This window comes from Muntiacus reevesi, chromosome 3 (genome assembly GCF_963930625.1).
Source record: "Muntiacus reevesi chromosome 3, mMunRee1.1, whole genome shotgun sequence".
Classification (NCBI taxonomy): domain Eukaryota; kingdom Metazoa; phylum Chordata; class Mammalia; order Artiodactyla; family Cervidae; genus Muntiacus; species Muntiacus reevesi.
The window spans coordinates 190,389,378-190,404,047 of record NC_089251.1 but is presented as its reverse complement, the minus strand read 5'-3'; the positions used below and the strand labels follow the sequence as shown (position 1 = coordinate 190,404,047).

Sequence of the window (14,670 nt, the reverse complement as noted above, 5' to 3'; positions counted from 1 at the left end):
AGCTTTCAGAAAATTAAGGGAAGCTTCCACAGATAACAAAGAATCCCAAGGACTGTCCTTGACTTGTAAATGTGTGTCTGACCAACATTTCTTCTCCATGGCAATGCCCCATTTGATTATAGCAGTAGCAAGATGTATATGTTCATGAGTTTAATCTAAATTATAACTACAAATGTTTAACTACTCCATGACTATCTTCTTATATTTGTTCTAAAACCCAAATATATCAATTCACTTTTTCCTTCCAGGTTACTCAGATAAATGTGGATTCACTTTGGCAGAGTGTTTTGGAATTGTAACATTATCAATACCAAAACAAACAGTTGTTTAAAAAACACCAAGTCTCTCTAGAGAGAACTGAATCATCCTCCTCCTTCTTGAGTGTTATATACCAAGAATTGACATGTACACACTGCTGTATTTAGAACAGATAACCAACAAGGACCCATTGTGTAGCACAGGGAACTCAGATGAATATTTTGCAGTAACCTAAATGGGAAAAGCATTTGAAAAGGAATAGATGTATATGTATAACTGAATCACCTTGTTGTACATCTGAAACTAACACAACATGGTTAATCAATTATAGTGTACGTGCTCAGTCATGTCTGGCTCTTTGGGATCCATGGACTGTAGTCTGCCAGGCTCCTCTCTCCATAAAATTCTCCAGGCAATAATACTGGAGTGGGTTGCCATTCCCTTCTCCAGAGTATGTTCCCAACCTAGGAATCGAACCCACATCTCTTGCTTCTCCTGCATTGGCAGACAGGTATGCTCCAATATAAAATAAAAATTTTAAAAAGACCTTTCCCTGTAAGAATGACACTAAGGTTGTCATTCAACAAATATTTATTCTGCCCTTATTAGATGTCAGGCTCTGTGCTGTGTATGCCCCCAAGCAACAACCACAGGGTCCCTTCTCTTACAAATTGACTCTGTCCCTTCACTCTCCCGCACTAGAAACCTACTTGAATGTAAAAGGAAATGAAAAACGGAACAGCAGTTTCATAGCATAATCTCTATGCAAGCATTTTTCCCCCTTTGTCAGTATCTACCATTTCCCCTATGGAGAAGGAAGTGGCAACCCACTCCAGCATGCTTGCCTGAGAAATCCCACGGACGAAAGAGTCAGACACAAGTTAGCAACTCAACAACAACCCTTTCTCGTAATCTCTGGGGAGAAATCTTTTTAGTGGTGTAGGAGCACTAGCAATTATTAAACACCCATCTCTGTGCCAGGCATTGAATGTGGAACCATAAATAAACTCTCTTATATAATTATCCCAATAATCCTATGTTATAGACCAAGAAGAAAACAGAATCTCAAAGAGAATAAGCAGTTCATTTAGTCAGAAACATGAAGAGTTTTTTTACTAATGGTGATAAACTGGTATAGCACAGAATAACCAGGATCTGAGGATATATTATTATACGGTTAAAAAATGAATATGTACACAACCAAGATTTTTACAAAGAGTGTATAATAACTACTCAAGATTCTTCTGCTCAGATAACAACTCTCATGAATACTATAGGACTTCCCTGGGAGCTCAGTGGTAAAGAGTCCGCCTGCCAATGCAGAAGATACAGATTCGATCCCTGGGTTGGGAACATCCCCTGGAGAAGAAAATGGCAACCCACTCCAGTATTCTTGCCTGGAAAATCTCATAGAGGAACTTGGTGGGCTCCAGTCCATGGACTCTCAAAGAGTTGCACGCAACTAAATGACTAAACCCCAGGTTTAATCCTTGGGTCGGGAAGGTCCCCTGGAGAAGGGAATGGCAACCCACTCCAGTATTCTTGCCTGGAGGATCCCATGAACAGAGGAGCCTGGCGGCCTATACAGTCCATGGGACCGCAAAGGGTCGGACACGACTGAGCGACTAACGCTTCCTCACTTACTTAAGCACCCAAACAACACCAGCATGGATTCTCTTAAGATTTTTTTGTGAAATTCTAACAAATATGTTTCTCTCCACAGAAGGCTGATGCTGTGCGTGTGATCACATTCACTGGCTGTATGGGAGAAGCATACTTTGACAGTAAACCTATAGGACTGTGGAATTTCCGAGAAATAGAAGGTGACTGCAAAGGATGTACCGTCAGGTTAGTTAAGAGGAGGACTGTCCCAACGTCTGTCTGGCCTGTGCATCACAAAAGCTTTAATTTTATTGTGCAGTGTTCCATTATCATGTGGATGATAAGCAACAAGTTTGAAGTGATTGTGTCCAAAGGTGGATTTACCAGGAAGCAAAGTGACCTCAAGTCCTCTCCCCAGTTTGCGTAGGCACTGTTCAAGGCCTTGGGGAGTACCCTAGTACTTGGACACAGTCGTGTGTTTTTGTAAAATTTGCAAAGGTGAGATATTTCAGGGCTTCCCAGGTGGCTCAGTGGTGAAGAACCCACCTGCCAAGCATGAGATGAGGATTCGACCCCTGGGATGGGAAGATTCCCTGCAGAAGAAAATGGCAACCCTCACCATTATTCTTGTCTGGGAAATCCCATGGACTAGGGAGCCTGGCAAGCTATAGTCCATGAAGCCGCAAAGAGTTGGACGTGACTTAGTGACTAAATAACAACAACAAGGTATTTTAGCCTCAATCAGTTAAAACTACTATCTCTTTCCACTCCAACTCACCTTTGTGTCCAGGAAGTGTTGGGTGTCTGTGGCTCTTTTATAGTCATATTTCAGTTTTACTTAAAGAAAGCCCTCCTTAACTGATTAAACTGCAGGCCCCTTAAAGCCTAGATTCACTCTGTTTATGTTTACAAGTAAAGAGAGAACCATACTGCAGGTTTTGTCTCCTACTGGGTTTATGAAATGACATATAGCATCCGGTAAGTGTTTCAAGTGGAAACCCATGTGGCTTGAAGATTTTAAGTGGGAAAGGAAAAACAGAGGTCAAGATAGGCCAGGAGAAAGTTTCATAATAACCATCATTAAGTATAAGATAAAGGTTAGAATGTTGAAGTTCAAAAATATTTATCAAGTATATAAAGCATATATAAATATTCTTATATAAACCTGAATAGAGTACGTAAAAAATTAAGTAGAAGTACAGGATTTCTCTGCATAAAAACTTAAAGGCCACTGATCAACTGAGCCTACACCAATTTTAATTATATTTAGTTAAAGCTATAAAATGTAAATTAAAACCTGGAAGCTTAATCAACACACATAGTAACTCTAAAATAATTAGGTGCTAAGGAGTTTATAGTTTTTATTTCTAATATAAAGAGAACATGTACATTGCTGGGACTTAAATTCTCCATTAATGTAGCAGATAGTACTTCACATTTTCTCCTCAATGTCTCTAGAGTTTTATAGAAGAAAGTAGCCTCAAAATATACTCTCCCCCAAAGTTTTAACTTTCTATTTTTTTTGTCATCATGAACTTTTCTACCTAGCATTGAAGACAATTTGAAAGTCTGATTCATTCATGGTTTATAGTGGTTTTGTTCATAATCTTTGATAAAATCTAATATAGAATGTTGTCTGTAAAATTATTTCAGTACAAGGACAGTGAGGTCTACATTATCATTCTGCTACTCACAAATCAACACCAACTTTTCCCTAAACATTTCTTCAGTAAATTTATAAGTAGAATTTTCAAAAGTTTATTGTCAACCAAACATCTAAAGCATTTAAATGTCCTTTCAGCCATGCATATTATGTAAGACTATAGCATCGCTAATTATCAATTCTGCAAAGATCTCAGGCCTTCATGTCCTCCTTTCCCAATTTTGAACCAGTCTTGTTCCATGTCCAGTTCTAACTATTGCTTCTTGACCTGCATACAGGTTTCTCAAGAGGTAGGTAAGGTGGTCTGGTATTCCTATCTCTTTAAGAATTTTCTACAGTTTGTTGTAATCCACACAGTCAAAGGCTTTAGCATAGTCAATAAAGCAGAATGAGATGTTTTTCTGGAATTCTCTTGCTTTTTCTATGATTCAACAGATTTGATCTCTGGTTCATCTGCCTTTTCTAAATCTAGCTTGAACATCTGGAAGTTCTCAGTTCAAGTACTGTTGAAGCCTAGCTTGAAGGATTTTGAGAATTACCTTGCTAGCATGTGAAATCAGTGCAACTGTGTGGTAGTTTGAACATTCTTTGGTGCTGCCTTTTTTGGGGTTGGAAGGAAAGCTGACCTTTTCCAATCCTATGGCCACTGCTGAGTTTTCCAATTTGCTGATATACTGAGTGCAGCACTTCAACAGCATCATTTTTTTAGGATTTTCAGTGGCTCAGCTGGAATTACATCACCTCTAGTAGCTTTGTTCGTAGTAATTCTTCCTATGGCCCACTTGACTTCACACTCCAGGATGTCTGGTTCTAGGTGAGTGATCATATCATCATGGTTATCTGGTTCATGAAGATCTTTTTTGTATAGTTCTTCTGTGTATTCTAGGAACCTCTTCTTAATATCTTCTGCTTCTGTTAAGTCCACACCATTTCTGTCCTTTATTGTGCCCATCTTTGCATGAAATGCTTCCTTGGTATCTCTTGAAGAGATCTAGTCTTCACCATTCTATTTTTTTCCTCTGTTTCTTTGCATTGCTCACTGAGGAAGGCTTTCTTATCTCTCCTTGCTATTCTTAGAACTCTAAATTCAAATGAGTATATCTTTCCTTTTCTCCTTTGCCTATAGCTTCTCTTTTCTCAGCTATTTGTAAGGCTTCCTCAGACAACAGTTTCGCCTTTTTGTATTTCTTTTTCTTGGGGATGGTCTTGATCCCTGCTTCCTATACAATGTTACAAACCTCTGTCCATAGTTCATCAGGCACTCTGTCTATCAGATCTAATCCCTTGAATCTATTGTCACTTCCACTGTATAATCATAAGGAATTTGACTTAGGTCATACATGAATGACTTAATGGTTTTCCCTACTTTCTTCAGTTTAAGCCTGAATTTTGCCATAAGGAGCTGATGATGTGAGCCACAGTCAGCTCCAGGCCTTTCTACTGACTGTATAGAGCTTCTCCATCTTTGGTTGCAAAAAATATCATCAGTCTGAGTTTGGTATTGACTATCTGGAGATGTCCGTGTATACAGTCATCTCTTGTGTTGTTGGAAGAGGGTATTTGCTGTGACCAGTGTGTTCTTTTGGCAAAAATCTGCTAGCCTTTGCCCTGTGTCATTTTGTACTCCAAGGCCAAACTTTCCTGTTACTCCAGGTATTTCTTGACTTCCTAGTTTTGCATTCCAATCCCCTATGATGAATAGGACTTTTTTTTTTTTTTTTTTTTTTTTGGTGTTAGTTCTAGAAGGTCTTATAGGTCTTCATAGAACCACTCAACTTCAACTTCTTTGACATTAGTGGTTGGGGCTTAGACTTGGATTACTGTGATGTTGAATGGTTTTCCTTGGAAATGAACTGAGATCATTCTGTCGTTTTTGATATTGCACCTGAGTACTGTATTTCCAACTCTTTTGTTGATTATGAGGGCTACTCCATTACTTCTAAGGGATTCTTGCCAATGGTAGTAATCTGAAATAAATTCTCCCATTCCTGTCCATTTTAGTTCACTGATACCTAAAATGCCAATGTCCACTCTTGCCATCTCCTGTTTGACCACTTCCAGTTTACCTTGATTCATGGACCTAACATTCCAGGTTCCTATGCAATACTGTTCTTTACAACTTTGGACCCTATTTTCACCACCAGATACATCCACAACTGGGCATTGTTTCTACTTTGGCTCAGCTTCTTCATTCATCCTAAAGCTATTTCTCTGCTCTTCCTCAGTAGCATATTGGATACCTACCAACCCGGGAGGCTCATCTTCCAGTTTCATATCTCTTTGCCTTTTCATACTGTTCATGGAGTTCTCGAGGCAAGAATACTGAAGTGACTTGCCATTCCCATCTCAAGCATACCATGTTTTTCAGAACTCTCCACCATGACCTGTCCATTTTGGGTGGCCCTGCACAACATGGCTCCTAGCTTCACTGAGTTGTACAAGGCTGTGATCCATGTGATCATTTTGGTTAGCTTTCTGTGGTTGTGGTTTTCTTTCTGGAGGCTGTGAGATTATCATTTATTAATTAAAAAAGAATAGTCACTCTTCCTAGTAAATCTATTGAAAATGAATAGGAAAACTCTAGCTGTTGAAAACGTTAGCTGTTGAAATTTTATGGACTGTGATTGGAAAGATTCATTTTTCCCCAACCTCAAAGTCACCGATTTGAAGCCAGGTTTACCTGGAGCTTCCCTGGTGGCTCAGATGGTAAAGCGTCTGCCTGCAATGTGGGAGACCCAGGTTCGATCCCCGGGTTGGGAAGATCTCCTGGAGAAGGAAATGGTAACCCACTCCAGTATTCTTGCCTGGAGAATCCCACGGTCGGAGGAGCCTGATAGGCTACACTCCATGGGATCTCAGAGTTGGACACGAAAGACTGAGCGACTTCACTCACTTCACTTACCTGGTTTTTGGTTAATGAATTAAACAAAATAGCCTGATCTGCAACCATATGTTTTGCTGCTCTTATGCAAAACTCCTGCTTGCAGATTTGCCTGTTGCTTGAACAGAAGAGTCTCTTACAGGGTTGAAGTGGGAATGGGCTTTAGAAATCGTCCACTGATCTAAACCTCTCATCTCAGAGTGGAGACAGAGACCTGAGATGTTGCGTGACTCTGAGATTCCGCATCAGACCCCAGGTTACCTGCCATCTACGCTGCTGTTCTTCCCATTATGTGCTGAGGAAATTAATAGATTAAGGCCATAGGAACATCAGGATACAATGTGACATGTTTTTTATTCCAGTGCTTATTCTGACATTATGTAGTGAAGTTTTATGTTTTCTTCTTTTTGAGTTGTAAGTAACTTTGCTTTGGGCCAAAGTATTTGGGAAACTGTCAGTGGTGATCCCCACACTCTTTCTGGGGTTGTTGTTGATAGCATGGTGGTACATAATGCAAAATCCAAGTATTTGATACCCTCACGGACCTTCTACTTGGTACTGTAGCCTACCAGGCTCTTCTGTCCATGGGTTTTTCCAGGCAAGAGTACTGGAGTGGGTTGCCATTTCCTTCTCCAGGGGATCTTCCCGACCCAGGGATCGAACCCAGGTCTCCAGCATTACAGATAGACGCTTTACCATCTGAGCCACCAGGGAAGCCCAGAGTCTACATTACATTTTCTTATCTCTAACATCATGATATTCCAGATTTTAATGGATTTTTAATAATGATGAAAGGCGACCAAATTCATCATTTATTCACTCTAAATTATATTGTTAATAGGCTGATTTCATCCCTCAAACCTTTCAGTTAACACTTTTCATGAATATTGAAAAAGCATTTTTTAAGCTTTAAGCTGCATTATGCAAAACTATATCAATCTGATTTTATACCAGTTTAGATATAACTTACAATTACATGATTGTGAAGAACACAGATAAGACTCTTCCCTGCCTTTTGTCATCAGAGTTTTATTTCTCTTTTCCAGAAACAGAGAGGAAGCCAACTTGCCTAAAATGCAAAACAGTTATTCCTCCACAAGCCCATTAATGTTTGTACACTATTATTTTTCTCATTAGCCAAGATTTCATACAAATAATAGTCTCAGTTATTGTTATTTTGCATTGCTGTATTTCTCAATAGCTCTTCTCTACTCTCAAGTTAATACAACAGTCCAGTTTCACAGATTCAAATATAAACTAAGATGCAGATATTTAAAGTTTAAAAATATCTCCACAATCAAAACTTATGCTGTTAACATCAGTTAGGTAAGATAGATGATAACTTTTCTTTTGAAAAAGAAATCTTTTTAAACGCTGTATTTACAAGAGCTGTCTTAGATATTCATTAATTATTCAACCAGTGTTGATTGAACATGTATTTTCTGTGAGGCAATTTGATTTACTAATACCCCCCTCATTCCACAAATATTTACCAGCTTCTACTATGAGCCAAGTATTGCACTGGATGCTGAGGTTGTGCCTGACATGAAGCCTGACCCATAAGCACTTTATAGAGCTTACATACTGGAGAAGAAGACCGATCAACAAACATACACAGTTAGAGGAGCTGTTCATTGTCTGCATCTAATATGTTCCAGAAAATCCAGCTGGAGAATTCAGAGAATAGGAGTCTATATTCCATCATGGCTTTTCTTCTTACAGCTTTTAAGTTAGCACCTTTAGACCACCTTTACCCTTTTCATCCAACCCCTACTCCCTGTTTATGTATTTGGTAAATGTAATAACGCCTTCTCAGCATGTCCCAAAATCCCTCTGGTTCACACCACTAAGATACACTTAAGCACCGACATAACCATCCATTAGGCACCTCAGCAAAAGGATTTAAAACATCATTGACCTGGTTATTGAACACCTAATGAAGTCCAGGTGAGAGATGGTGGTTACCTGGCCTGATGGTGGCCCTGGAGAGAAGGGGAAGGATGGAAGATGTGTCTGGGCTTGTCCCTGCCCTACAGCAGCCCACAGCCCAGTCTCACAAGATAGAGTGCGATGTATTGAAAATGCATGGGCCATATAGACATCGTCTGATTCACATGAAATGCCTCTCTTCAGTCCACAGGTGGAAGATAGTGAGGGGACCATTCAGTTTGATGGAGAAGGCTATGCATTGGTCAGTCGCCCCATCCGCTGGTACCCCAACATCTCCACTGTCCTGTTCAAGTTCAGGACATTTTCTTCAAGCGCTCTCCTGATGTACCTTGCCACACGAGACCTGGTAAAGATTTGCACAGTTGATCTTTCACAGTTGAAGATATGGTTTGTCTCTTTTTTTGTAGGATTCCAATGCAGTTATCAGTTATTGTTGAATTATCATTATTGTTCAGAAGAGTCTGGGATGAGTGTGCATAGCAAAGAATGGTGCATAGTATTTATGTATTCCCATCAATAACTTTAATTACATATATAATTTAATTATCATTTATTTTCAGAATAACTGCCTTATAATTCTTTAAAAGTAACACCCAGTAAAGATTCTCTCTATAAGGAAACTTGCAGTAGAAAAACACCCTTCCTTAGCCTTCTTCTAAACACCTTAGTGAGAAGATAGTTCTAAATATCCTTATTATTTTTTCCAGGTCAGTGTTTCCTAGTAACTTCTTTCTGGGAACATCCTGTTTAGTTTGCTTAATACATTTTCAAAGGAACCCACTTTTTACTCCTGTCATAAAAGAATGCATCCTAGTAATTCATCTTTGACCATTTGCACCATACCATCACACCCACAAACATTCATAAAATACTGATACTGATTCTATTTCCAAAAATGGATTTCACTTACAGATCAACACATTCAGTAATTTAACCATGAAGGCCTATTACAAACCCCACAAAGGAAATACCCATATATTTCTCTGTGTGTCTAATCACTGGTGTATTTTTCCTCTATTCATAGAGGGATTTCATGAGTGTGGAGCTGACTGATGGGCGCATAAAAGTCAGCTATGATCTGGGTTCAGGAGTGGCTTCCGTGGTCAGCAACCAAAACCATAATGACGGGAAATGGAAATCATTCACCTTGTCAAGAATTCAAAAACAAGGTGAGCTTTTATAGTAGTAATACACTCTGAGCCTTAATCATGCTATCTAAAGCTCCCACGTACCTAATCATGAAGAAGACCCTGTCTGTCATTTTAGGTACTCACAAATTCTGTGAAAAATTGATACAGTCATTTCTTTGGCTTAGATTACAGGTGGTTTGGGTTAGACATGACTGATTGAAGAGCCAAATGGTACTCTGTCATTTTCTTTTGAAAGTGAGACCTTAATTTGAAACCATAAAACTCTTACAACTTGTAAAATTATATCCTGTAGTAGATTTGAAAAGCTTGCATGCTTTCCTTTTCTTCCCGTTTCGCCGAGACGTTTCCTTTCGCATGGCCCACAGGTAGAGATCGTACAGGCAACAGAGCACAACTACCAATTCTTAGCTTTTTGAAAGTGCCAAAAATGTGTATGTGGGCAAGCTAATAATTGGTTAATAATAATGTGACATTTTTATGGTTCTGGGACATCTTCAAAACACTTCCCAAACATTACTTCATTTGCTCATGTATTTTGTTCTGGTTTAGCGAAAAGAAAATGTAGACTGAAGCTTTTATGTGGTCCCAAACATTTATACATAAAGTCTTACAACCAAGACAGAAATCCAAGACTATTAGGTGCCAGTGTGCTGTTATTGTTATCTTAGTATAACCCCCCTAATTCTGGGTACTATGGCCTTGCTCGTATCTACAAATGAAACTTTGATTCTTCTGTTTATATAATTGGACTTAATTCATTTTGAATATGCCTGTGTGATGTTTCACAAAAGTTTAGATATAACCTTGCACCATCTTTCGTTCCTATGTTTAAAGCGTATCTGCCAAACACCCAGTAAGTACCGTGCTATGCTTACCAGGTGTTTGGCAGATACCGCTACAGTCATGTCATGGACTGTAGCCTGTCAGGCTCCTCTGTCCATAAGGATTCTCCAGGCAAGAATACTGGGGGGATAGCCATTCCCTTCTCCAGGGGATCTTCCCAACCCAGGTCTCCCTCATTGCAGGCAGATTCTTTACCATCTGAGCCACCAGGGAAGACCAAGCATATTGGAGTGGGGAGCCTATCCCTTCCCCAGGGGAGCTTCCCAACCCAGGAATCAAACCAGTCTCCTGTTTTGCAGGGGGGATTCTTTACCAGCTGAGCTACTAGGGAAGCCCAGTAAATATTAAAGAAAAAAAGTGAAAGTGAAGTCGCTCAGTCGTGTCTGACTCTTTGCGACCCCATGAACTGTAGCCTACCGGGACCCTCTGTCCATGGGATTTTCCAGGCAATAGTACTGGAGTGGGATGCCATTATTAGGCAAGAACAAAGTGAAGTCTGTGATAAGCCCGTGTCTTTAAGGAAATTGCAGTCTAAAGGGGAAGACAGACAAGTCAATCAGCAGGTAGAGAGTAAAACTAATTACCATATGGAGACATGTACAGCAGGCTAGAAATCTCAGAAGAGAGAAACACTCAGGTCAGATCCAGAGGTCAGCCCTCAGGGGAGTGCCCTGATGCACGGGCAGGAGCTAGGAGTTCTGTGGGTAAAAAACTCCTTTGGACAATTCAGAAAATTGAACGTTGTGTGAAAGCCTGGAGGTCTCGGGGAGCACAATATTAATACAACATCATACATCATTCTCTAACTCCTTTTCCTTGGAAGAGGAGACCCTGGAAAAACTCCTCAGTTTGGACAAAAACTGGTTTTACATTTGTATAACTAATTGGAATAGCTGTCTGTATACATTTTTTTCCAAGCAAGAGAAGCACAAGGCACATTTACAGACTCTGGACAGGAGCTCAGAAAAATGTTTGACTCTAATCTGGCGTTTCTGCAACTTCTCTGATCACCAAAATCCTTCCATACACTTCAGCTCTACCATTTCCCACCTCTTTCCCCTCCAGTCAGTAAATTTTTGTGCCTGCTCACTTGATGCCAGCCCCTGTATGCCAGCTGTTGGACTGTACCACTGTACTTTTCAAGGTTCTGTACTGTCAGGTTAAAAATATTTTACTTTTGTGTGTGTGTTTTGTATGTACTCTTTGTGTGAAAAGTAACATAAACTACTTACAGTACAACACTACACAGCCAGTTGTGTTGGCTGGGTGTCTAGGCTAACTTTTTTGGATTTACAAACACACTGGTCTTACAAATGTGCTCTTGGAAGAGAACTTGTTTGTATGCAGGAGAATTACTATAGTTCAGCTCAGGCCAGTGCCAGGTCACCTCCATCATGTCCTGCTCTTTGCGACCCTATGGGCCATAATATGCCAGCTGTCTCTGTCCATGGGACTCCCCAGAAAGAATACTAGAGTGGAGAGAACAAGACGGCGGAGGAGTAGGTGGACATGGAGTACATCTCTCTCCAAGGATACGCCAGGAATACACCTTCAGACACAAAAGTGCATGAAGAACCCCAGCTGAGAGTGGACAAGAGTACCTGACCAGGGGAAAAGGATATATTGAAGCATGCAAAACTTGAGATCAAGCCCTGAGCCTTTGGAGTGGGAGCCCTGGCTCCTAGACCCTAGACTACTGGAGAACTAAGCCTATGGAGTATCAAATCGTGAGAAATCACACAAATGAAACCACTTGAATACAAGACCCAGCATCACCCAACTACCAACAGCACCCTGTGAAGGAGCCTCATCTAAACAACAAATAAAAATAAAATACAAATCCAATCATCAGCAGACAGGATTACCAACTCACTCAGCCCTGCCCATTAGAGGAAAAACAAACAAAAACTCAGCACAAATCTTACCCTATACAAAGCTTACACAAACCAGTGGACCAAGCTTAGGAGAGCAGAAACCAAAAGGATGAAAGAATTCAACCTTGAAGTCTGGGAAAAGGAAACCTCAAACACAATAAGTTAAAAACAAAGTAATGAAAAGGCAGAGGAATACTCCACAAATGAAGGAACAAACTAGAAACACAGAAGTTCAAGTAAATGAAGAGGAAATAGGCAAACTACCTGAAAAAGAATTCAGAATAATAATAGTAAAGATGATCAAAAACTTTGAAAACAAATTTGAGAAAATGCAAGAATCAATTAACAAACACCTAGAAGAATTAAAGAATGAACATACAGAGACAAACAACACAATCACTGAAATTAAAAATAGAAGGACTCAATAGCAGAATATCTGAAGCAGAAGAATGAATCAGTGAGCTGAAAGATAAAATGGTGGAAATAACTTCTGATGAGCAGAATAAAGTAAAAAGAATGAGAAGAACTGAGGGTAGTCTCAGAGACCTCTGGGACAGTATCAAATGCACCAACATTTGAATTATAGGGGTCCCAGAAGAAGAAGAGAAAAATAAAGGGTATGAGAAAACTTTTGAAGAGATTATAGTTGAAAATTTCTCCAACATGGAAAAGGAAATAGTCGATCAAGTCCAAGAGGCACGAAGAGTTCCATACAGGATAAACCTAAGGAGAAACACACCAAGACACATACTAATCAAACTAACAAAGACTAAACACAAAGAAAGAATATTAAAAGCAGCAAGGGAGAAGCAACAAGTAACATACAAGGGAAATCCCATATGCTGAACAGCTGATCTTTCAGGAAAAACTCTGCAGGCAAGAAGTGAATGGCAGTAAATATTTAAAGTACTGAAAGCAAAAAATCTACAACCAATATTATAGTACCCAGCAAGGATCTCATTTAAATTGATGGATAAATAAAAAGCTATTCAGAAAAGCAAAAGTCAAGAGAATTCAGTACCACCAAATCAGTTTTACAACAAATATTAAAGAGACTTATATAGTCAAGACATACAAGAGAAGAAAAAAGATCTACAAAATCAACCCAAAACAGTAAAGAAAATGGCAGTAGAAACATATATATCAATAATTACTTCACGTGTAAATGGATTAAATGCTCCAACCAAAAGACACAGTCTGACTGAATGGATACAGAAACAAGATCCATATATATGCTGTCTACAAGAAACCCAATTCAGACCTAAAGACACATATGGACTGAAAGTGAGAGGATGGAAAAATATATTCCATGCAAATGGGAAGCAAAAGAAAGCTGGAGTAGCAGTCCTCATACCAGACAAAATAGACCTTAAAATAAAATAAGTATTTTATTTATTAAATAAAAATATCTCTTGTAATCTTAAAAAATCTTAAAAAAATCTTAAAAAAATATCTCTTGTAATCACAAGAGATAAGGAAAGACACTACATAATGATCAAGGGATCAATCCAAGAGGAAGATGTAACAATTGTAAATATCTATGCACCCAACATAGGAGCAGCTCAATACATAAGACAAACACTAACAGACATAAAAGGAGAAACTGATAATAACACAACAATGGTAGGAGACTTTAACACCCCACTCACACCAATGGAAATATCAGTAAAACAGAAAATTAATGAGGAAACAGAAGTCTTAAATGATACATTATATGAGATGGATCTCATTGATATCTTCAGGACATTTCATCCAAATGCAGAAGAATACACCTTCTTCTCAAGGACACATGGAACATTCTCCAGGATAGACCACATTTGGGTCACCTATCAAATCCCAGTAAATTTAAGAAAATTGAAATCATATCAAGCATATTCTCCAACTACAACACTATGAGACTGGATATCAATTACAAGAAAACAACTGTAAGAAACACAATTACATGGAGATTAAACAACACATTTCTGAATAACCAACAGGTTACTGAAGAAATCAAAAGGGAAATCAAAAAACTTTTAGAAATAAATGACAATGAAAACATGACATCTCAAAAGCTGTGGAATGCAGCAAAAGCAGTTCTAAGAGGGAAGTTTATAGCAATACAATCCTACCTCATGAAACAAGAAAAACATCATATAGACAATCTAACTTCACACCTAAAACATCTGGAAAAAGAAGAACAAAAACACCCCAAAATTACTAGAAGGAAAGAAATCATAAAGATCTGAGCAGAAATAAATGAAAAAGAAATTAAGGAAACAATAGTAAAGATTAATAAAACTAAAAGTTGTTTCCTTGAGAAGATAAAAAAATTGACAAACCTTTAGCCAGACTCATCAAGAAAAAAAAGAGAGAAGAGTTAAATCAACAAAATTAGAAATGAAAAAGGAGTGGTTACAATAGATGATGTAGAAATGCAAAGGATTATAAGAGACTATTATGAACAAC

The 14,670-nt window shown here is 38.8% G+C and overlaps 1 protein-coding gene across 1 annotated transcript in view; it reads left to right on the top strand.

Annotated features, from left to right (window-relative positions):
* Positions 1 to 14,670, top strand: part of LAMA2 (laminin subunit alpha 2) — a 673,037-nt gene that overhangs the window by 602,163 nt on the left and 56,204 nt on the right. The window contains exons 49-51 of the mRNA XM_065931349.1: positions 1,982 to 2,106; positions 8,538 to 8,700; positions 9,379 to 9,523. Of these exons, the coding sequence (XP_065787421.1) occupies positions 1,982 to 2,106; positions 8,538 to 8,700; positions 9,379 to 9,523 (433 nt within the window). The remainder of the gene's footprint in view (positions 1 to 1,981; positions 2,107 to 8,537; positions 8,701 to 9,378; positions 9,524 to 14,670) is intronic.